Source organism: Pinus tabuliformis, chromosome X (genome assembly GCF_031772625.1).
Source record: "Pinus tabuliformis cultivar Carrire ecotype Pingquan chromosome X, CPIR1, whole genome shotgun sequence".
NCBI classification, from domain to species: domain Eukaryota; kingdom Viridiplantae; phylum Streptophyta; class Pinopsida; order Pinales; family Pinaceae; genus Pinus; species Pinus tabuliformis.
The window spans coordinates 1,124,347,524-1,124,368,944 of NC_142308.1; the positions used below are offsets into that span (position 1 = coordinate 1,124,347,524).

General features: G+C 38.1%; 2 protein-coding genes and 1 non-coding gene across 7 annotated transcripts; all 3 read left to right on the plus strand.

Moving 5' to 3' along the window:
- Positions 1-1,134: 1,134 nt before the first annotated feature.
- On the plus strand, positions 1,135-3,558 carry LOC149143785 (elicitor-responsive protein 3-like). 4 transcript variants are annotated; one of them, XR_016264078.1, is made up of 7 exons: positions 1,135-1,453; positions 1,611-1,676; positions 1,799-1,830; positions 2,021-2,064; positions 2,248-3,012; positions 3,197-3,252; positions 3,411-3,558. XR_016264078.1 is itself a non-coding variant. In XM_089446655.1 (5 exons), coding segments are annotated over exons 1-4 (291 nt in total). In that variant the 5' UTR covers positions 1,232-1,365; the 3' UTR covers positions 2,022-2,064; positions 2,248-3,190. The 4 variants fall into 4 exon arrangements, 3 of the variants coding, with proteins under 3 accessions (XP_089302781.1, XP_089302782.1, XP_089302780.1); XM_089446655.1 differs by lacking the exons at positions 3,197-3,252; positions 3,411-3,558 and having other exon boundaries at positions 1,232-1,453; positions 1,799-1,934; positions 2,248-3,190; XM_089446656.1 differs by lacking the exons at positions 3,197-3,252; positions 3,411-3,558 and having other exon boundaries at positions 1,232-1,453; positions 2,248-3,190.
- LOC149143786 (protein REDUCED CHLOROPLAST COVERAGE 2-like) lies at positions 3,449-11,449 on the plus strand. Of its 2 annotated transcripts, none has more exons than XM_089446652.1 (8): positions 3,449-3,677; positions 3,862-3,917; positions 4,206-4,460; positions 8,978-9,036; positions 9,227-9,319; positions 9,590-9,662; positions 10,125-10,491; positions 11,144-11,449. In XM_089446652.1, exons 3-7 carry the CDS (start codon positions 4,313-4,315, stop codon positions 10,259-10,261), a joined length of 510 nt encoding a protein of 169 aa, XP_089302778.1. In that variant the 5' UTR covers positions 3,449-3,677; positions 3,862-3,917; positions 4,206-4,312; the 3' UTR covers positions 10,262-10,491; positions 11,144-11,449. The 2 variants fall into 2 exon arrangements, with proteins under 2 accessions (XP_089302778.1, XP_089302779.1); XM_089446653.1 differs by having other exon boundaries at positions 4,296-4,460.
- Positions 11,450-11,923: 474 nt separating this feature from the next.
- LOC149143787 (U2 spliceosomal RNA) lies at positions 11,924-12,120 on the plus strand. The gene has a single exon (XR_016265345.1). It is a non-coding gene; the product is annotated as a U2 spliceosomal RNA (small nuclear RNA).
- The last annotated feature ends 9,301 nt before the right edge of the window (positions 12,121-21,421 follow it).

The following is a 21,421-nucleotide window of genomic DNA, read 5'->3' on the forward strand; positions in this document are numbered from 1 at the left end:
ATTGGAGGACGTTTTGGGGTAGCTTTGACCACATTGAATTTTTGGTTAGGGCTACATTGATTGCTGATTTGGCAGATTTGTTTTGGGCACATATTTATGATATTTGTCCTGTCTCTCTCTCTTTGCTAAACTATTGAAGAATAATAAGAAGATTTGATCAAAGGGTTTCCCCACAGTGGGGTTTGTCCATGGCATCCACCACATCTTGGGTCCTCATGTCTTGACTTGTCTTCTGCATATGTTTTTATGTTTTATCTGCATTTACTGTCAATGTGTATAACTTAATGTGATTGCTACTGAAGATAATTGGAAATTGTCATTAGGATGATAAGAAACATTGAAGTAAATTGTGATAAACATAGAACATACCACTGCTACCTAAAATTAACAACGCCTCTATCACCCTTAATCTCAATTTTTTGTGGACTCTATCATTTTTTTCCACGAGAAATATCTATATATTTTATATGAGGAATATACATGTTTCGGTCCAAGAGGGATGACTAAGATTCAATAATAAGATTTGAAGCCATTAAAACAAAGCTCACCATGTCACTTGCAATAATTTAACCTTGATAGGGAAGATAACAATTATTTTGCCTAACCACCCAAAATAAACCCAATTAATTGTGGACTCTATCCTTGTTTCATCTCTTCTTAACATACAAACCCATAATATTGTATCTCCATCCATAAAACTAAAATATATAAAAATGCTGCGTAACATGCCTTCCATCACATGAGGATTTCAAATTAAAGAGATAATACTTCAATATCAATCCTATTTTAATGTAACCATTATTAAATTCAAGTTACACTAAGTGAAATGATTCATGAATTTCAATGAGAGTTATATCTTGAAGAGACACATTTCTTTCTGATTCACATCTCTCATATATAGTTTTGACAAAAACATGATGTAGAATTCACCTATGCACTTCGTAGTACATGAATATATCATCTTTATTAACAAACGATGGATGGCATACATATCACCACCTCTCCATCACATCGTGCTGCTCATTTACGAGCAAACCTTTTTTTATTTCACATTACACAATTAAATATCATCATAATACAAAAAAATAAAAATCATTACGCCGTAAGGCGTTTCCCTTTGAAATCAACTTTCCTCTTGGGTTACGTGTACATTTCTGAGCCTTTGATTTAAGTGTTAGACGATGAAAATAATCTCATCCATCCAATTGATTAGACGGGTATACGATGAGACCCCGCAGATAGACGGTTGCCCTCGCTCGACGCTATGCTACTTCCAGGTGCACTTGCCCTCGCTCGGCGATACTATATTCCAGGACCCTGGATCTGTGGAAATCGGCTTCAGGAGGTAGAAGGAAAAGAATCAAGATGCCGAGGGGAACTCTGGAGGTGCTGCTCGTCAACGCCGAGGGGCTGCAAAACACTGCCGAGGGGCTGCAAAACACTGATTTCCTCTGTAATATATTATCATCCGAGCCGATCTCTTGCGTTTTAGGCGATCTGATAAATCTTTGGATTCGAATATTGCTAATGAGACAGCTGAATTATGTGTTCTGGTGTATGTTCAGTTGGATCTTTGATTTAATTTTTCTCTAATGTGGCTGTGGTTGCAGGTAACATGGATCCCTATGTCATTATCCAGTGCCGAACTCAGCAACAGAAGAGCAGCGTTGCGTCCGGTGAGTATGCATATTCGTATGGTTTTAGCCGTGTATTGAGAACAGATATTATTGAGAACATGGCTGACTATACTCCGCCTGCAACCCTTCATAATGATCTTTAGTGGAAATCTCTATTTCAGGGGAGCCAATTTTGGGGTCGGCTGGGCAGAAGGTAAATCGAATTTTTCCGTGTCAAATCCCGCCTGGAAAACCTTTAGTACTCATTTTGATTATCAATCACCTTCCACGAAGGAGAGCCTTAGGGAATCCTACATAGTAAGCCATAAACCAACATTTTTACATAGAACTTGGGGAGTCTGCAATTCTCAATGTGGATTTAGTTTTTCATTTATGTTTTTCAGGCCAAGTTTTATCCGAGTATCTTTTCTCAACTTCCTCTGTTCAGGTAAGAGGCTACATCACATCCTGTGATTTTATGCTCCGTAATTTCCTTTCTTTTAATGGTTTGTTTGCAGCGTTCAAACACTTGATTTAGACTTTCTGTTTTTTAACCTCTTTTGAATGGTTTGTAAATATCTTTTATGATCTTCACTTATATTTTAATGATCTGATTCCTTTTTCAATGCAGTGGCTATTGACGGGTTTTGACTTTGGCTTTGGTTTTTCATATCAGATACTATATCAGGTATTCCAGTGATCTCAGTGATCTCAGACCTTCAAGATTCAGGGTTTCCAGTTTGACACGCGCATTTTTGTTGAGAAAATTAAGATGTTCAAGATTTTAAAACATCTTGTAGGCACCTGATAATGATCATTCCTTCGATTTGCACTTGACTCTAGCTAACCTAGAGCATTAGCTGCGATGAAATGTTTTATTGGACAAAGAAAACCCTTTCTGATGGACCATTGCAGAATAACTTGATTGGTTAGGTTCTCAACGTTATACCTCATTGCTTTTTTGACCTTAGGATACCAATCCATGTCATCATATCTGAAGTAATATACCATTCTAATCTGTGTAGGACTTTATCAAAATCAATCTTGAGGAGCAGATCTTCTTGATGAATTTCTCCAGCCCACTAGATAGTTTTCAAGCTTAATTTTTTTGTGGTTAATGCCTCTGCAGAAGTCTTCAATGCCCTTTGTTGAATCCAAACTTTCTTGGGTGTGTTGAGAATGCTTTGGGCATACGAGAATGGCTGGAATCTAATGGTCACCAGTAGAACTGAGTTCCCTCTGCGAACCTGAATTTTGTTTTTGCATTCCCGGAAGCATTAGCCTGCTCGCATACCCCACCCTGCCAATACCAAAATCCAAACAGGATTTAGTTTTTCATTTATGTTTTTCAGGCCAAGTTTTATCCGAGTATCTTTTCTCAACTTCCTCTGTTCAGGTAAGAGGTTACATCACATCCTGTGATTTTATGCTCCGTAATTTCCTTTCTTTTAATGGTTTGTTTGCAGCGTTCAAACACTTGATTTAGACTTTCTATTTTTTAACCTCTTTTGAATGGTTTGTAAATATCTTTTAATGATCTTCACTTATATTTTAGTGATCTGATTCCTTTTTCAATGCAGTGGCTATTGACGGTTTTGACTTTGGCTTTGGTTTTTCATATCAGATACTATATCAGGTATTCCAGTGATCTCATCATATCTGAAGTAATATACCATTCTAATCTGTGTAGGACTTTATCAAAATCAATCTTGAGGAGCAGATCTTCTTGATGAATTTCTCCAGCCCACTAGATAGTTTTCAAGCTTAATTTTTTTGTGGTTAATGCCTCTGCAGGAGTCTTCAATGCCCTTTGCTGAATCCAAACTTTCTTGGGTGTGTTGAGAATGCTTTGGGCATACGAGAATGGCTGGAATCTAATGGTCACCAGTAGAACTGAGTTCCCTCTGCGAACCTGAATTTTGTTTTTGCATTCCCGGAAGCATTAGCCTGCTCGCATACCCCACCCTGCCAATACCAAAATCCAAACAGGATTTAGTTTTTCATTTATGTTTTTCAGGCCAAGTTTTATCCGAGTATCTTTTCTCAGCTTCCTCTGTTCAGGTAAGAGGCTACATCACATCCTGTGATTTTATGCTCCGTAATTTCCTTTCTTTTAATGGTTTGTTTGCAGCGTTCAAACACTTGATTTAGACTTTCTGTTTTTTAACCTCTTTTGAATGGTTTGTAAATATATTTTAATGATCTTCACTTATCTTTTAATGATCTGATTCCTTTTTCAATGCAGTGGCTATTGACGGTTTTGACTTTGGCTTTGGTTTTTCATATCAGATACTATATCAGGTATTCCAGTGATCTCAGACCTTCAAGATTCAGGGTTTCCAGTTTGACACGCGCATTTTTGTTGAGAAAATTAAGATGTTCAAGATATGAAAGATCTGTCAATGTGTTTAATTCTAAGCAAAATTCCATGCATAGTTTTTCCAGTGATCTCAGGCCTTCAGGATTCACGGTTTCCTGCTTGATGCACCCATTTATGTTGAGATATTTTAGATGTTCAAGATTTGAAATGTCTGTCAATGTCTTTAATTCTAAGCAAGATTCTGGATTTGTGTTGATTTATATGTGCAGTGGCAATGTCTATCCGCTTGTGATTGCTGCACATCCATCAGAACCTAATCAGTTTGCCATTGGGTTGACTGGGCGTTGTCTCAACACCAGCTTGTAGAAGTTCTTCCATGTTCACATTGTCACCCTACAGCAGGGAAAACCAGAGAGAGCTGTTGAAAAGGAACATGAGAGTTTGCAAAGGCAAACAGGATGGAGGAAAAAAGAAGGGACACATGGATCAGTTTTATAAACATCGGGCATCTTCCAGAAAAATAAGTAAGATACTTCTGTCCTAGGAAGTTCACAGATTTATATTATGTAAGAACAAGAAACCAAAGACAAAGTTGCAAACTTATGATTTTCTTGGGTTAAAAGTTCATGTGTATAATCATTGGTGTGTATGCATTAGCAGCTTGTAGTTGAGCTTTCTGATACGGATTTATTATATAGACAACAAGGCTCCATTTTTATATCACCCAGAAGACACAAAAGATATAAATCAGTAACAAAGGAGGCCAATTAAAAATCTCTGTAACCCAATTAATTGTGTAAAATGAAGAATTGAAAATCGTATCATAACTCCAATATATGGAAGATGTGAGGAAGCAGTTCGATCATAAAAAACAGAAAAAAATAAAGACTGAATACAATATCTTGCTACTAACTATTAACATCTGTGGATAACATAGCATCCAGAGTAAATAACATTCATACTGATCATAAAGACATGATACACAACTCCTTTACAATGAAGAAATAACAATGATTTGATTAAAAGAAAACAGCATTAGAAAAGTCCAGATTTTCATAAGCATATAGCAGTAGGTTACGGTTAGATTACTGTGAGATCATCCCCAAGGCATCTGAATGTCTCCCTCCTTAATAGTCTTTTTCTTCTTCTTGTTTTCACTTTTCGCTGTTTGACTCCTATGCTCAGTCACTGCAGCTAGATATGTTCAACAGAGGCATCCCAGGGCGATATATCAAATTTGACTTATCCTCCATAACAGGTATTAGGCTCAAAATATTCTGCAAAATAAAATCAGATTATATCTATTACAGCTTCAGGCAGAACCTTTTTGCGCTATTTTTGACACGTGGAACTACCTAAATCACGATTTCTTAATGCATTTGATTCATCTGATCTCAGATTCAAATGGAAAAGGTAAACCACTCATAAGATAAATTATATCAATCAAGTGAGAATGAATAGAAATTATATAAATAAACTGTATGTCGCATTCAAACTACAATCTTATATTGCATGCTGAAACTCATTCTCTTCCTCTTAGTCTTAAGAGAAACTACTCTGAGGAACAAGCATAAAGTAATTAGACAACGAAATCTCCCCACATACAACTGTAAACAGTGCATGCCCAAACCAATACTAATGACTGTCAATTATCACAACAACACTGGTTTAGAGGTTGCCTTGGAGTGTATAGCATAAAACCCATTTGCCAGCGCCTCCTTCAGAAGAATCAATCACAGCTCAAATAATAGAGCAAATCAATTGACACAACTGACTATAGAGGAAAAGTTTTTTAAGGTGTTGAACCACACCTCGTAAGATTAGTACTTGGCAAACATGGCTTTTACCGGTATCAGAATTGACCAAAGCTCTGGTTAGAAACTCATTGGCAGTAGAACCCACTTCCTTAACTCTCCACAACATATTCTCTGATTGCCCTTCTTTGTACCAGAAAGCCAGAGGACCATCCACGAACCAGCCGGGTAGTATAAGGTTGACTAATACTTCTGTGAACCTTGGTACTATTGAGGTGGCAATGCTGTATTCAAAAACGTATCTGATCCGTAGTCCCTTCTTTGAGCCATGTGATTATCCAAGGCATCTGAAGTCATGAATCTAATGCCTCTGCTTTCATTATTTTCGGACATGGAAGATTTAATCAACAACTTTGCCCAGTAACCATTTACTGAATTCCAGAAAGTGACTTCCTTACACAAAACTTCTAAACCTAATCTTTTAGATTTGAATGAATTTCAGCACATTTTACACACATTGGAAAAGATATTCATCCATATGCATTCTTAAAATCTCAAATCTGTTTTACAATTTTTACAGAGAAGATATGCACCAATTTCTTAGTTTACCCAAACCAGGTCCTGAAGAATACCATATTACCATATCCCAAAAGATTTTATACCCAAAGTTCCCGCTACTGCGCTGCCTCATAGAATGCACACTGTCTCCAAAGCATAAGAGTCTTGGTTCTCTTTGACAATGAAATCTATCCAAATATTTAATGAAAGACTTCCATACCCAAACTAATAGCAATAGCTTCCATTTTCACAGCCTCAGAAAGACAGCAGAGAGGTTGTTTTAATGCCTAGTGAATGTGGTATTGCCCTCAACAGTGATAAAGGCTCCCACAATATCAAACAGAACCCACTTCCTTAACTCTCCACAACATATTCTCTGATTGCCCTTCTTTGTACGAGAAAGCCAGAGGACCATCCACGAACCAGCCGGGTAGTATAAGGTTGACTAATACTTCTGTGAACCTTGGTACTATTGAGGTGGCAATGTTGTATTCAAAAACGTATCTGATCCGTAGTCCCTTCTTTGAGCCATGTGATTATCCAAGGCATCTGAAGTCATGAATCTAATGCCTCTGCTTTCATTATTTTCGGACATGGAAGATTTAATCAACAACTTTGCCCAGTAACCATTTACTGAATTCCAGAAAGTGACTTCCTTACACAAAACTTCTAAACCTAATCTTTTAGATTTGAATGAATTTCAGCACATTTTACACACATTGGAAAAGATATTCATCCATATGCATTCTTAAAATCTCAAATCTGTTTTACAATTTTTACAGAGAAGATATGCACCAATTTCTTAGTTTACCCAAACCAGGTCCTGAAGAATACCATATTACCATCTCCCAAAAGATTTTATACCCAAAGTTCCTGCTACTGCGCTGCCTCATAGAATGCACACTGTCTCCAAAGCATAAGAGTCTTGGTTCTCTTTGACAATGAAATCTATCCAAATATTTAATGAAAGACTTCCATACCCAAACTAATAACAATAGCTTCCATTTTCACAGCCTCAGAAAGACAGCAGAGAGGTTGTTTTAATGCCTAGTGAATGTGGTATTGCCCTCAACAGTGATAAAGGCTCCCACAATATCAAACATTGCTCAATTAGTAAACAAAAAGAATGGAAAAATCACTGAAACAGTAAACAACTTTTCTGGCACTTCACTCATCATCATCCCTCATCAGGGATGAAAAGAAAGCATAAATGATTTATTGAGATTGAGAAACAGTGATTGATACCATTGACAAATTTTATTTAGGGTGTAAAATCGTTGCAGTCATGTTCGTCTATGAATGATCATTTTGGAGATGATAATTTTGATGTTTTGTATTCAGAAATTCATAACGCATTGAACTCCAGAAACAAAAAAAACCATCAAAGAAAATCCATCACTTTTCCTGAACTTTCTTGACAATTCTCCGGGGGTGCAGACGTTAGGGATAGTCTCTCCAATTTGACTGCAATCTCCTCAATATCCGCCTCTATTTCCCTTGTATTGTCTTCAGGCGTATCAGTCATTAAACTGATAGCTTCATTCCTTTTCCAACGAGCCACAACTTTTCTGATTTATAATCAAAGGCAGCAAATTTAAAAATTTCACGCAGGCTTTACAAGGGGACTATACATCTATTATTAGTGACAACCTTTTTAAAGGATTTACGCTACAAATGATTCAACAGCAGTTTAATACACTTTCATTCTAATACAATCGTGCCTTAATACCAACGGACAACCCCCTATGAATGTATGCAATAGCGGATCAGCGTTTAGAGTTCACACCCGGCCATCATAATTAAATAATAGAACTGTCTGCCGCAGACAGACTAGGCACACATTAATCTACCGCAGCAACGCTCTTTTGAGCCCGCACTTGTAAGTTCAACCGGCCACCACACGTAGTTGAGAGCCCTCTCTGCGCAAACAGCTAGGAACCACTAATGAAAACCACGCAGAATAATGAAACTAACTCCGTATTCGACCAAACAGAATAATGAAACAGTCACGTATATACAGCATATAAGGTTTTACCATCGCCAAGCTGCCTTAATACACAGGTAATTATATATCACATGCAATCAATCACGCATGTTAGGAGCTGCGGAGATTCTTCAACTTTCTGGTGTATTTACTTCTTCTGTTACTGCTGCCACTGGTGCCTCTGTTAGGAGCTGCGGAGATTCTTCAACTTTCTGGTGTATTTACTTCTTCTGTTACTGCTGCCACTGGTGCCTCTCCCTCAGCTGGAGCAACAATTGCATTCCTCTGCTTTGTTTCTGCATTCTCTGGGCACTCAAAAGCTCTATGTCCCAGCTTATTGCATCTGTAACATTTTATTTCTCTGCCTCCTCCTCTGAATCTCAGAAAAATTATTTGTGATGAGTCATATTATGATTTACATCTTCAAGAAATACTTCGTATCCTTTTTCAAGAAATACTCTGTATCCTTTTTCCAATTATTTTGGCTGTGGCATCGCATGGGCCGTGTTGTGGTTACTCTCCGATGCCCTGTCATTGCGTTTTAGTGGTTGTTCTCTCTAATCTCGATGTCATTAATTGGTTGAAAAGGCAAAGACCAGCTGTGGGCAGCTTCTTGGCTATTCACAAGTTCATCTGATCTTAGTACTTTTATATCAATACAAATATGAGGTCTCCGTTTGCTTTTAAAAATAAGAAATTGTTATGGTGCAACCAATGACTATATGGTATCGTTTGTTGCTTGCAGTCCTGCCTACTGTGCTAGACATCACGAACACTCCAGATGATTCTCAAGTTATTTTAAAGGTACGCTATCTCATAAAAAATATTATCCAGTGCTTATGACGGTAGGTGGTAACATAAGTCTTGTCATAGATGTTCGATCCAGCTTTAAGAATTATGATGAATATAATCCAATCTTGCAGCATCCAGACCTATGGATAGTTATGTTTGGTTCGACAGTAGATTTTAATATATGTTTTTTTTATGGAAACAGGGAATTTCCACAGACCGTATTCTTAATTTATGTCGATTATTAGCTGTGAATGTGGGGACATGCCATCTGACCAACTATTCTTTATCCCATGAGGTAAGAAAATCAGTAGTTCAGAAGCTCATTAAATAATGGGGTTGTTTGACACGCTGGTGGATTGCAATTGACTGGTTCTGTTCAAGATATCATGTGGTATGACCCTACTTGCATTAACAACACAGGTGTTCGTGTCAAGATAGAAATAGCTATGTACAGTGAAACTGGTTCTATTATTAGTTTGTAAAGCTTAAGTGTGACCATGGCAACATTGGCCATCTTAGTTTTCTTGAAGTATCCATGACTTGGTAAAAACTTGAATTATACCAGGTTCGTGGCAACAGGTTGAGGGATTCATCAGATGTTGCAACCTTGAAGCCCTGTGCCCTTACTCTTGTAGAAGGTAACCAATAACTCTGCTCCCCCATCTGAACAAGTCAGGGGAGATAGCTAGAAATTTTGTCTTGCCTTTCTTTAAAATATAAATGTTTTTATCTTGAGTATGCATATTCCTATGGTTTTAGCCGTGTATTGAGAACATATATTATTGAGAGCATCGCTGACTAGTCCCTGATAAATAGATCCCCAATCTCTGATAAAATTCTTCCGTTCGCATAATTTTTAAGTTTGTTTATAGGTATCCAGGGTTCAAATGCTTTTCAAACAATGGAGAAAATGGTTACATCGTTTTAAGAAAGAGTTCATGGTGAGGTCTTAGTTATGACTGAGTGCCCCTGGATTATCTGTGGGAAGAAGAAATTACACAAATCTTTTCTATATGCAGGGGAAGTAGGGAGATTTCACAAATTCCCCCCCAAAAATATATAGAGTTAAAAATTAATAGATCGGATCTCTGAAATTGCAGGTAAAGGTAGCAATCCCGAGTGGAATGAGCAATTTGTTTTCATTGTAGCCGACGGGGTTGCTGAACTCACCTTAAAAATAATGGACAACGATAGTGGAAACGCGGATGACTTCGTTGGGGAAGCAAGGTGCAGATGAGTCTCCAGCATTATGATCTCAGTCATTTTTTCAGATCCTACAGTCTTTCATCGTTTTTCAATATTTCTGTTTTCTGATCATATATCTTTATATTTCTGATTGTGGTGCACAACATTCCCCTGGAGGGAGTATTCATGGAAGGAAGCCTACCCCCGACTTCCTACAATGTTGTCCTTCCAGACCAGAACTACTGTGGGGAGATAAAAGTTGGCCTCACATTCACTATTAAGGTAGATTCTATATATGCAGAGGCTCTTTATATCAGAAACATTTTTTTGCATGGTAATAGGATGGATTCATATTAGCTCTGGATATTGACCAATCACTATAAATTTCATTTTCAAATTTTGTTTTACAGATGTAAGAAGATAATCTCAATAAAAAGTTTAAACTTATTCCTTCTAGATCTTTTAAAGTTAAATATCTTTTTAGAATTTAATGGATTTAAGGATATAAAGGATCTATGGATATAAAGGATGTATTGTAGATTTTGAGAATATTCAAGATATATGAATAATAGAATTTGAAAATCTTAGGGAGCAATACAAAGTTTAAACTTTAAAGTTAAATACTTTTCTAGAATTTCATGGATCCATGAATATGGTAGGTTTTGAGTATATTCAAGATCCATGAATATTGTAGAATATGAGAATCTTAGAGAGATTACAAATAAGATTAAGGTGAAACAGGTCAAACAAATTGACCAGGCAGATTCTATCATATTCTCAAATTCTAAAATATTCCCAGAATTTATTATCAAATTAATTTCGATTCCATAACCCTAACATGTAATTGTGTTTTTTCATATAAATTCCCATCAAATTACTTCAATCCTATGAACTTAAATATGTTTTTTCATATTATGGTGATTGGAAATTGCAGGAAGAAGAAGATTGCTGTGAGGAAGCAGCAACGGAGGAGGTCGGAGGGTGGAAAGAAAGCTCCTACTGACCATTCCTTTCAATTGTTATGTTCAGTAGGTCACATAACATAGAAAACCTTCAAAGAAATCGAATGTACTGTCGCATCAAACGCAAGAAATTCTGAAATAGTGTTTATTGGGAGTATATCATTCTGAAATAATGTTTATTGGGAATATATCTGCATCTTTCCTCGCCTATGACTCTCTTTTAGTGTCGCATCTAACACATAAATTCTGAAATAGTGTATCCACATCGTTCCTGGACTATGACTCTTTTTGTGTGGTTTGATGTTTATCTTTTCTACCAATCATTGAAACTCTTCATGGAAACGTTGTGATTTCTCTAGAGACTATACAGAATGGATTTCCGCACTTTATGCCTTACGACGTTTTCTTTGCAACATCTAGTGCAAATGCTAGTATAGAAGCTTATTGAATGAATCTACTCTTTTCTTTGAAGAACATCCAAATTCGCCTATGCATTTCCTTTCTCCACTTTGACATATGCGAGTGAACAACATCCAATTTCAATTCCGCAGTTCCTGTCCCCACTTTGAAGTATGCTACTGATTCTAATTGGAGATGTTATTCCTAGTTATTTGAAGTACATCGTCAATTGTTTTGTTAAAATTGATTTATGTGATGTAGTGCGTTGTATTGTATTATACCACACGCGTGGGTGGAAAATGCACCCGAGGAGAGGAATGCTATAAAAGGGAAAGAGATGGACGTAACAATTCATACCTTTCTCGGCCTTTTGGCTAAGATCAAGTGTAGTATCTGTTCTTATCAGTTTAATATCTGATACGTGGTTCATAGAACCACATGATATTAAATGAATTTTTCTAGGGGGAGAGCTCGCACACAGTAGCTTGCTACTGGGGCTCTCGAGCGTCGCTTGTGCGTTGCACTACAGCGCAAGCCAGGCGCACCCCACCGATACAAAACCAAATTGAATCTGGAGCCAGAAGGCAGATTAGCATTTATCTGTTTTGAGTAGGCTAATTTCTGTGAGGGCAGATTAGCCTTTATCTGTTTTGAGTAGGCTAATTAGAATTTATTTGTTTTAAGTAGGTCGAGTTTTGTTCTTGGTCTGGAGTGGTAGTTTGACGCTTGTGAAGTGGTTATTTGAGGGTTGAATTTAATGGTGTGCTTGTGTTTTGCCCTTGTATATGGATTTATTGTGGCAGGAGTCTTCATGGCAGTGGGCTATTGTTGTTGTTTCTAGCTGTTTGGTCTCAGAAGGGTAATTCTAGAGAGGCAGGACTAATGGTAATTTTTTAAATTTTATTCCTCTTTTCCACTATTTTTAGTCACGCCGTATACCTCAATTATGTGAGGAGCAATGTCAATATTTATTCTGCAGTTGCAATGTTTACTCTTAGTTAGATGCCGTTGCAATGTTAGGTTATGGGATTAGAACTTCTGCAGTTGCAATGTTTACTCTTAGTTAGATGCCGTTGCAATGTTAGGTTATGGGATTAGAACTTGGGGCAGATGGCAACGTTGCAATGTTAGGTTATGGGATTAGAACATGGGGCAGATGGCAATATTTATTCTACAGTATCAATGTTTGCGCTAGTTAGAATGTTAGGTTATGGCAATATTTATTCTACAGTATCAATGTTTGCGCTAGTTAGAATGTTAGGTTATGGGATCAGAACTTAGGGCGGATGCCAATATTTATTCTACAGTAGCAATGTTTACTCTAGTTAGATGCCAATGCAATGTTAATCTATGGGATCAGAACTTTAGGGAAGATGGTAATATTTATTCTACAGGTAGCAATGTAGATCAGAACATTGAGATGGTAATATTTATTCAGGTAGATGCCAATATTTATATATGTAATATTTATTCAGGTAGATGTTAATATTTATTCCACAGTAGCAATGTTATTCCACAGTAGCAATGTTAATATATGAGATCAGAACTTAGATGCAAATATTTAAACATTTATTAGGCTATATGCCAATATTTTCTTTTTTTATGAAGTTATTGTTGGTAAGACATGTCCCAGTGATACTTGCTAACATGTTTTTTGTGCACTTGACAAGGGCTTGCTAATCTCTTTTTTTTTTGTAAGTTGTTCTAACGCTGACCTGAAATCTTAAGCCAGCTGAATTTGTTCGATGGGATAGTAAGACTTTAATCTTGTCCCTCTCTGGTTTTGATGACCCTGTGTTTAATTCTTGATTCCACTGATTTAATAGGTTTCTCGGTTTTGGAAATTTAATGACCCTGTTTTTAATTCTTGATTCCATTATTCCACTATTAGTCATAATATGGTGGAAGGAAATCCCCAATTATGACGCCGATTTTAACAGGCTTTACAAACGGAACGATCGAGGGCCAAAACCTCCATATGTGGGTTTGCTCCAAGAAAGTTTGTAGTTTGAGCGACTAATTTGGGAATAAAATTCTTATGGGTTTTGACCCATTTAATTTGAAAATTTTCCTCTGAATTTCAATCGTCGCCAAATACGTTTGTAAGAGAATTACAAGTAGTGTCTAGCCCACAAATTCTTCTAACACCATCTTCTAAAAGGTAGTATGTTATATTCAAAATCTTGCTTTATTTAAAATAGCATTCGCCAAATACGTTTGTAAGAGAAGAATTATAAGTATTGTCTAGCCCACAATTTCTTCTAACACATCATCTTCTAAAAGGTAGTGTGTTATATTCAAATTCTTGCTTCATTTAAAATAGCATTCGATATTTTTGACCGGAACATACACTGCCCGTGTCTAAATTATACTGAGCTATAAGCTTTGGAAATTTTGTCAGTTTTCGTTAATTTTAATAAAACGCATTGGACTTAACCGAGCATGCAAAGATTTATTCTCATCCCATCATATAGGGCGAGCTTAATCAATATCATTAATCACTTTGACTTGTGATTCGCGGTGCTCTCCACTCGGTTTCGCTCCAGGTACGGGTCAGGTGTCTATGCTCCAAGTTTGTTTTCAGTTAAAATCTTTTCTATATGCTAGCTATTATGGTATAGAATAGGATTCTGACTTATCTGCTTTTTGAGCTCATTTACTGGTTTTCATAAAAAGATCTATTCATAAAATTCTGCAACTTTGGTTTCACAAATCTATGCCGGGGCATGCTTTTTTAGACTGGTTGGGATATACTACAAATTTCCTCAAGAAATTCATTATCATTTCCAAACCATGCTCTGACTTTCGAATCAGGATAGGTCCGTGGTTGTGTGTGTATAAGTTTCACTGTTGCTGTATCGTCTGCCAAGAAGTGTCTTCCTGAGGCATAATTCAGCACAGGGGCAATCTCTGCTTGTTCAGTTTTTCAGGCGCCGGAAAATTTGAATTTTCTTCTGCCGATGATCGGATGGCTGTCATAAATGATGGACAGTCCTTCCTCTTTTTTTAGGATAAAGCTCGCAGCCATTTCCCTTTTACCTATAGAGGCATGAAGGCTCTCTATTATCTATCTGTTAGAAGGTAGCATATGATGTCGTGTAAATTATATCACTGATCGTCATCTCCTATTTCATCCTCCTGGTCTCATCTTTTTCTGGACGTTATTGTACTGCCTCCATTGACTATATCTGGCCCTTTTTCCACTTTTCAATTAAGCCTGTGGTACTTCGTCGGTCAGTCTATCTATGGGGATCTACTTTCGGTCCTCGCGTTATCTAATTATGTCCTTCGGTATGGACTTTCCATCTGACAATTCCGCGGCATCGGCCTTGGTATGGGCCACTTTAGAAGCAGAGAAAGTCCATTTTAGCCAGTCTGCGAAATCTAAATGGACCACCACGCTGTCCACTGATATCATCCCTTCTTCTCAGAAGGAGCAGTCTACTAGGGGTGACGGTCGTTGTGCACCTTCGAAACGTAAACACCAACCGGTTAAAACATCTCCTCCACCTGATGCCATCAACTTGGATGGCCCTCTCCTTTTCGATAGAATTTCGAGTTTGCAAAAGAGAGCCTTAGTGGGTCGCTGGCACTTTCCGTCTATGGAGGATTCCTAGTTTAGAACATGGATCGCTGCTAAATGGGCTCCTCTGCTTGGTTACTCCCCTACCATCGGTAGACTTATGAATAATTGGTATTGTTTCCACTTTCTAAGAGACCGTGACTTAGAGATCATCTTTTCCAAACCCTGGGTTCGGGATCACAGTTTTCTGGCTCTGTACAGGTGGTATATTGGATTTAATCCTTTCAGGAGTACTCCACAGAGCAATTACATTTGGTTAAAACTCCTTGGTCTGCCCCTCAAGCTGTGGAACAAAGAGTCCATGGAGAAAATAGGTAATGTTGTCGGAAGATTCATTTATGTTGATCTCAGAGGCATTGGGGCTAAAGACAAGCGCGTAGCATGGGTCCTTATAGAGAAGGAATATAGGGGTGGTTTTCCTGAATTTATAGATTTAAATTGGAACATGTCATTCATCCAATAGCACTTAGACTTTTGGGGAGTGCCTTTTAGGTGCTCGGCGTGTCATAGGACTGGCCATCTCCTCCCTCAATGTCCTCGCAGGCAGGTTGTTAGACATAAGTATAAGCACTTTCCGGAGAATAAAGCTGGTACTTCAATCGAATGTGATAATATGGAGCTGCCTCTCAGCGCTGACCCTTTTCAGGGTTCTCATATTCCTAAATCCTGGCTATACCCGCTTAAATGTTCGTCCATGGAAAGACCTTCTGGCCAATTGCGTTCACGATCGTTATCTGCAAGTCCCATTGGGCGGAACATTGGGCCAGATGATGTCTGTCGCAGGTCTTCTTCTTCGCCCAAACATCCTATTAAACCTTTCATTGAACCGTCCTCCCCTCTATCTGGATTCACTTTACCCCCCTCCGCCTGAACCAAACCTTGATGCTGCTATTCCCCCCCCCCAGCCAATGGACAAATTGGCCATGGCTGGCCCATCCTCTTCCATTCAATATATTTCTTCCTCTCCTCTATCCCCTGTCGATAACCCATCCCATTCCATTAGCCTTCCTTCTCCCCCTGTCCGGGACCAATATGATGCATCAAAAGGGAAAGCTGTATGTGAATCATTCACCCCTTACAACTCTCCGAGGTCCTCTAACATTAATACTTTTGACTGTGATATAGAACCGCTGCTTAATCGGGCATCCTTAAATTTGAAACCTCTCACAATCCATAAACCTGACCGCTCCCCTTCCCCTGTCATTAGCCCAAAATCGGCTGGAAACATTACGGTTCGTCGCAAGGAGAAGAGGGGAAGTAGACACTTCCGCGGGAGGATGAGTAGAAAAGATATGCCGTCCAGGAACTAAATTTGGTTGATATTCCTATTTCTGAAATCGCTTCTGATGATTTCTCTGCTAAAGGCCTCTTAGAGCAAGCCGACCATCTGAATGCCCGCAATGAATAACATCCTGTCTATGAACATTCGGGGTCTTGGTGCAGACCCTAAGTTTACGACACTCAAGAACCTTTTTCGGTCCACAAAGTCCAGGTTGCTCCTGATTCAGGAAACAATGCATGATGTTTCTCAAACCATTTCTTATTTCAGAAGGATGTACCCTTCTTGGCACATGGTGGCTACTAGCGCTGTTGGACTGTCTGGCGGTTTAGCAGTTTTATGGGACCCTAAATGGATCAAGGCGGTTGCCTTTCAATGTTTTGCCGGCATCCTCATTTTGGCCCACTTTCGTGGCTGTCCTGATCCGGTTCATATATTAAACTTATACGCCCCTTATAGATATCGTTTTCCTTTTTGGGAGAATTTTATGTCATCTGAACTCCTTGACATTGACTCCTTAATTATAGGGGGTGATTTTAATTGCACATTGTGTAACGATGAGATTTGGGGCAATGGCAGGAAATCCGACCCAATTGGGCGCATGATCCGCAATGCTATCATCCAAAATAATTTCATTGACATACAACCAAATTGCCAAGGACCCACATGGGACAATGGTCGATCAAACGACGACTCCTGTTAGGCCCCTATACTACTAGTGTAACCCCTTATTGTTATTAGTAAAACCCACTTATTATATTGATGTACCCATGTAGTACCCATATTGTTACTATTGTGTCACATAAAAGCCCACTATTGTTATTGTTGTGCCCTACAATATTGTTGTTATGTAGGCTTTGATTGTATTGGGACCACTTAGACTCCTATATATAGAAAGGAGGTATTTTCATTTGTATCATCCAAGAATTGTTCATTTATGTAATGTAAAGGAGGTTGCCCCCTCGAAGAGGCTGAATTCTAAGGCGTGGATCTCTTTTTCTATCTTTTTGTGAGCTGGTTTCATAACATTTGGTATCAGAGCTTTGGATTCTAGGGTTTCGCTGCTCCAAACAGGTCATCGTGGCACTTTCGCTATAACTTTTTTTTTCTGTGATGTTTCAGAAGTTGCAAAAAAAACCCATTTGAGAAGAATTGGCGCTGAACCTTGGCTCCGAATTTCAGAGTTTTTCGCGCGATATTGTCGGAGATATGATCTGAGGAAGTTGGTCTTTTTGCAGACTCCTGAATTACACTCAAAATAGGTGATCTGGGGAAAATCGTCATAACTTTCTTTCTGAGCATCGGATTGAAATTTCGTAAGAATTTACAGAAAGAGGACAGACTGTAGTTTCTGTTTATATATTTTTCAGAGTCAAAGGTTGAAACAGTGACACGTGGAACTTCATACAAGTTCGCTCTACTGAACTAGTCTATAATCAGGTCACTGCGGGAGATTGTGCATAACTCTTTCTTGGAGAATCCAATTTGGATCAGACTTGTGGCATTGGAAAGAGGACACAGAGGGCTACGACAGGCCAGAATTTCAGAATTTAAAGATATGCAAGAACAGAGTTACAGTGATTTCAAGGTAGAGCCCCTAAAATAAAAAAAAAACAAGATGAGGAAGTTTGATGGCAAGGATCCGATAAATTGGATACTTCAGATGGAACAATATTTTGATATACATGGTGTACAACTGTTACAAAAGGTATGTATTGCATCTTCATATTTAGAACCAGATCAATTTTTATGGTACAAAGGGCTTTGTTCTCGTAAAAAACTTGTTACGTGGTCAATTTTCACGGAGGAAATGATAGCACATTATGAGGATACAAAGAGCAACACCTTCTTTAGAGCAACACCACAACAATTGGAAAGTGTAAAAGGGCTTTGTGACATAGTGGAAAGCAAAATTATGGAAACCAGGAAGCATACCCCTCACAACTATAAAGATGGAAGTATTGTTTCTCCTAGCCTTCCACAACCTACAAGGGTTACACCACAACAATTGGAAGAAAAAAGAGAAAAAGGGCTTTGTTACAATTGTGATAGAAAATGCATTAAAGGTCATAAGTGTGCTGAGAAGAAATTATTTTACATAGAATAAGAAAAGGAGGAAGAAAAGGATCAAGAAACATCAAAAGAAGAGGATATATGTCAGGACACCACCCTAGAGAAAGAAGAAATGAATCAGACCATATCTTGTAAAGCATTGACAAGAATTACCACTCCTCAAACTCTCAAGATAGAAGGACATATCAAGAAGAAAAAGGTGCAAGAAGTGAAAGATCACATCGAGAAAGAAGAAATGAATCCAACCATATCTTGTAATTCAATGGATGAAATTACCACTCCTCAAACTATCAAGATAGAAGGACACATCAAGAAGAAAAATGTTCAAGAAGTGAAAGATCACATCGAGCATCAAGAAATGAATCCAACCATATCTTGTAAAGGATTGGAAGAAATTACCACTCCTCAAAAGATAGAAGGACATATCAAGAAGAAAAAGGTTCAAGCAGAGAAAGATCATATTGAGCATCAACAGCAAGTTCTCCAACTTTTAAAGGATAACGCCACTTCGGTGAAAAATCAAATGAAACAACAGGTAGATCAACATCGTAGTGAAAAATGTTTTGATGTATGTGATTGGGTATTTTTACTGCTACATTTCAAGCAAGCTATTTATGAGAAGGAAATGTTGGCAATACTACATGCACTTAAAAAATGGCGACCTTACCGAATGGGAAGACGCTTCAAGGATGAGGATGTGGAAGCATTGTTTTGTGCTATTTATATTATCCAACCAGATTGGATAAACAAAGCAAGGGATGAATGGAAGAAGGACGAAGAAGTATGGCCATTTATTCAAAAGTTGCAAAAGATCCCAATTCAAACAATATTTCCAGAAATTGAAGAAGAAGGAAAAATCATATTGGAACTTGGAGCAGTCATAGAAACAAGAACCCAACAGCTACGAAATCGATCAATTTCAGAGTATCTCATCAAGTGGAAGAACTTACCCACTGAAGCTTCCACATGGGAGGACAAGAATTTTATACAGAAGCATCAAGAACTACTCAAGCGTTGAGGACAACGCTTTTTGAAGGAGAGGGGCATGTTAGGCCCCTATACTACTAGTGTGACCCCTTATTGTTATTAGTAAAACCCACTTATTATATTGATGTACCCATGTAGTACCCATATAGTTACTATTGTGCCACATAGAAGCCCACTATTGTTATTGTTGTGCCCTACAATATTGTTGTTATGTAGGCTTTGATTGTATTGGGACCACTTAGACTCCTATATATAGAAAGGAGGTATTTTCATTTGTATCATCCAAGAATTGTTCATTTATGTAATGTAAAGGAGGTTGCCCCCTCGAAGAGGCTGAATTCTAAGGCGTGGATCTCTCTTTTCTATCTTTTTGTGAGCTGGTTTCATAACAACTCCTTAGCCAAAAGGCTTGACAGATTTATATTTCATGGAACGCTGATAGAGAAATATGGTCCCCTGGTGATGAAAATATTTCCTTCGTATATATCAAATCACCCCCCCATTTTTATTCAATGGAATAATTTCGGGCGCAAATTCGGTTATCCATTCAAATTCAACCAAACGTGGCTCTCTGATGATCAATTTGATGCAGCCCAGGCCACTCCTAGGCCACTTCTACCAGGATCTTTCTCCACCCATGCATATAAAACACTCGCTTCAATACACGCCAGAGTATATACTTAAATTCTGGAAGCTTAATTCATAATATGGTAATCTTCATGAATTACAAAACCAACCTTCCAGAATCAAATCCAATTCACGCACTCAATTTCCACGAACAACTTCCACACCCACAGCAGCATATATTCCATAATCAATCTCAAAATATATTGGCTGAGCACAATTTAAAAGGGTGCGCTTTACCTCAGAGTTTAGTTAACACAATATTATAAATGGAGTCTTACCCTGACCGCAGGCATGCACATATGGGCATATTAAATCCAATTCGGATGAATTATATCCAATTCATATCGCACTGCAACGGAGGATATACATAAATATAACACTTATGGTTTATGGATGGAGAATGCACTCAACCGAATATAGCTTCCTCGGCAGTTATAACAGGCATATGAAGACCTCGGCGGTTACACTAATATATAAAGGCATATGAAGACTGAACCCCCCTTACATATATACTTCCAAGGCTGTAAATTAAAGTCGATACACATCTGCTGATCGCAACTCTGCCTCCGCTCTTTATCATTGGTCATTTATATAATCCGGCGATCCTCCAGAAACGATGTTCTCATATGCAAAATCCTCTGTTCGGCGATAGCTCAATAATGACTGCGTTCCTCCAGAAACGATGCTCTTATATGCACTGTTAATCTCCACAACAACGGCTCAGTAATATATATCACGGTTTATAATAGTTCGCTTTCAACTACAGAGCTCACCCTTTTGCCACTATATATTCGTGCAGACCAGAACGTTTGTAAAGCGGCACTCCATATCTCTGTTCAGCGCTTCAGTTATGAATTATCAACGATGCAACAACCACTTAAAATTTACAATAGTTCTCGCCATAATCAGAATATGCACAACAATAAAATAAGAGTCCAGGCATTACAAACGTGAACAAAAGGAACAGTGCCTCAATGATCAATATACAGGATCTGCGCAGGAGTAAACAAATAAGAACCAATTGTGCCCACGCAATCTTAACATTATATGACATCAATTTCTGCCATCAAGCACACTCATCTCAGAATTCATTAAGGCAACAAGTTCATTCATGACTGAGTTCAACATATTCATAATTACATAAACAAGTATACACATATATGGCCAGATATGCAAATCTATGGCCCTCTTACAAACTGCCCGAAGGCTTCCAAGGAGAAATCTTCCTTACTTCTCACTCTCACTCCTCCACACTTCCTCCTTCTTGTACAATGCCTTTGAGGCTTCTTAATTTATTAAACT

Coding starts and splice junctions, on each gene's coding strand:
- LOC149143785 (XM_089446654.1), top strand. CDS start 1,366: ATGCCGAGGGGAACTCTGGAGGTGCTGCTCGTCAACGCCGAGGGGCTG. Junction 1,454..1,610: donor GCAAAACACTGATTTCCTCT/GTAATATATTAT, acceptor CTGTGGTTGCAG/GTAACATGGATCCCTATGTC. Junction 1,677..1,798: donor GAAGAGCAGCGTTGCGTCCG/GTGAGTATGCAT, acceptor TCTCTATTTCAG/GGGAGCCAATTTTGGGGTCG.
- LOC149143786 (XM_089446652.1), top strand. CDS start 4,313: ATGTTCACATTGTCACCCTACAGCAGGGAAAACCAGAGAGAGCTGTTG. Junction 4,461..8,977: donor GGCATCTTCCAGAAAAATAA/GTAAGATACTTC, acceptor TGTTGCTTGCAG/TCCTGCCTACTGTGCTAGAC. Junction 9,037..9,226: donor ATTCTCAAGTTATTTTAAAG/GTACGCTATCTC, acceptor TTATGGAAACAG/GGAATTTCCACAGACCGTAT.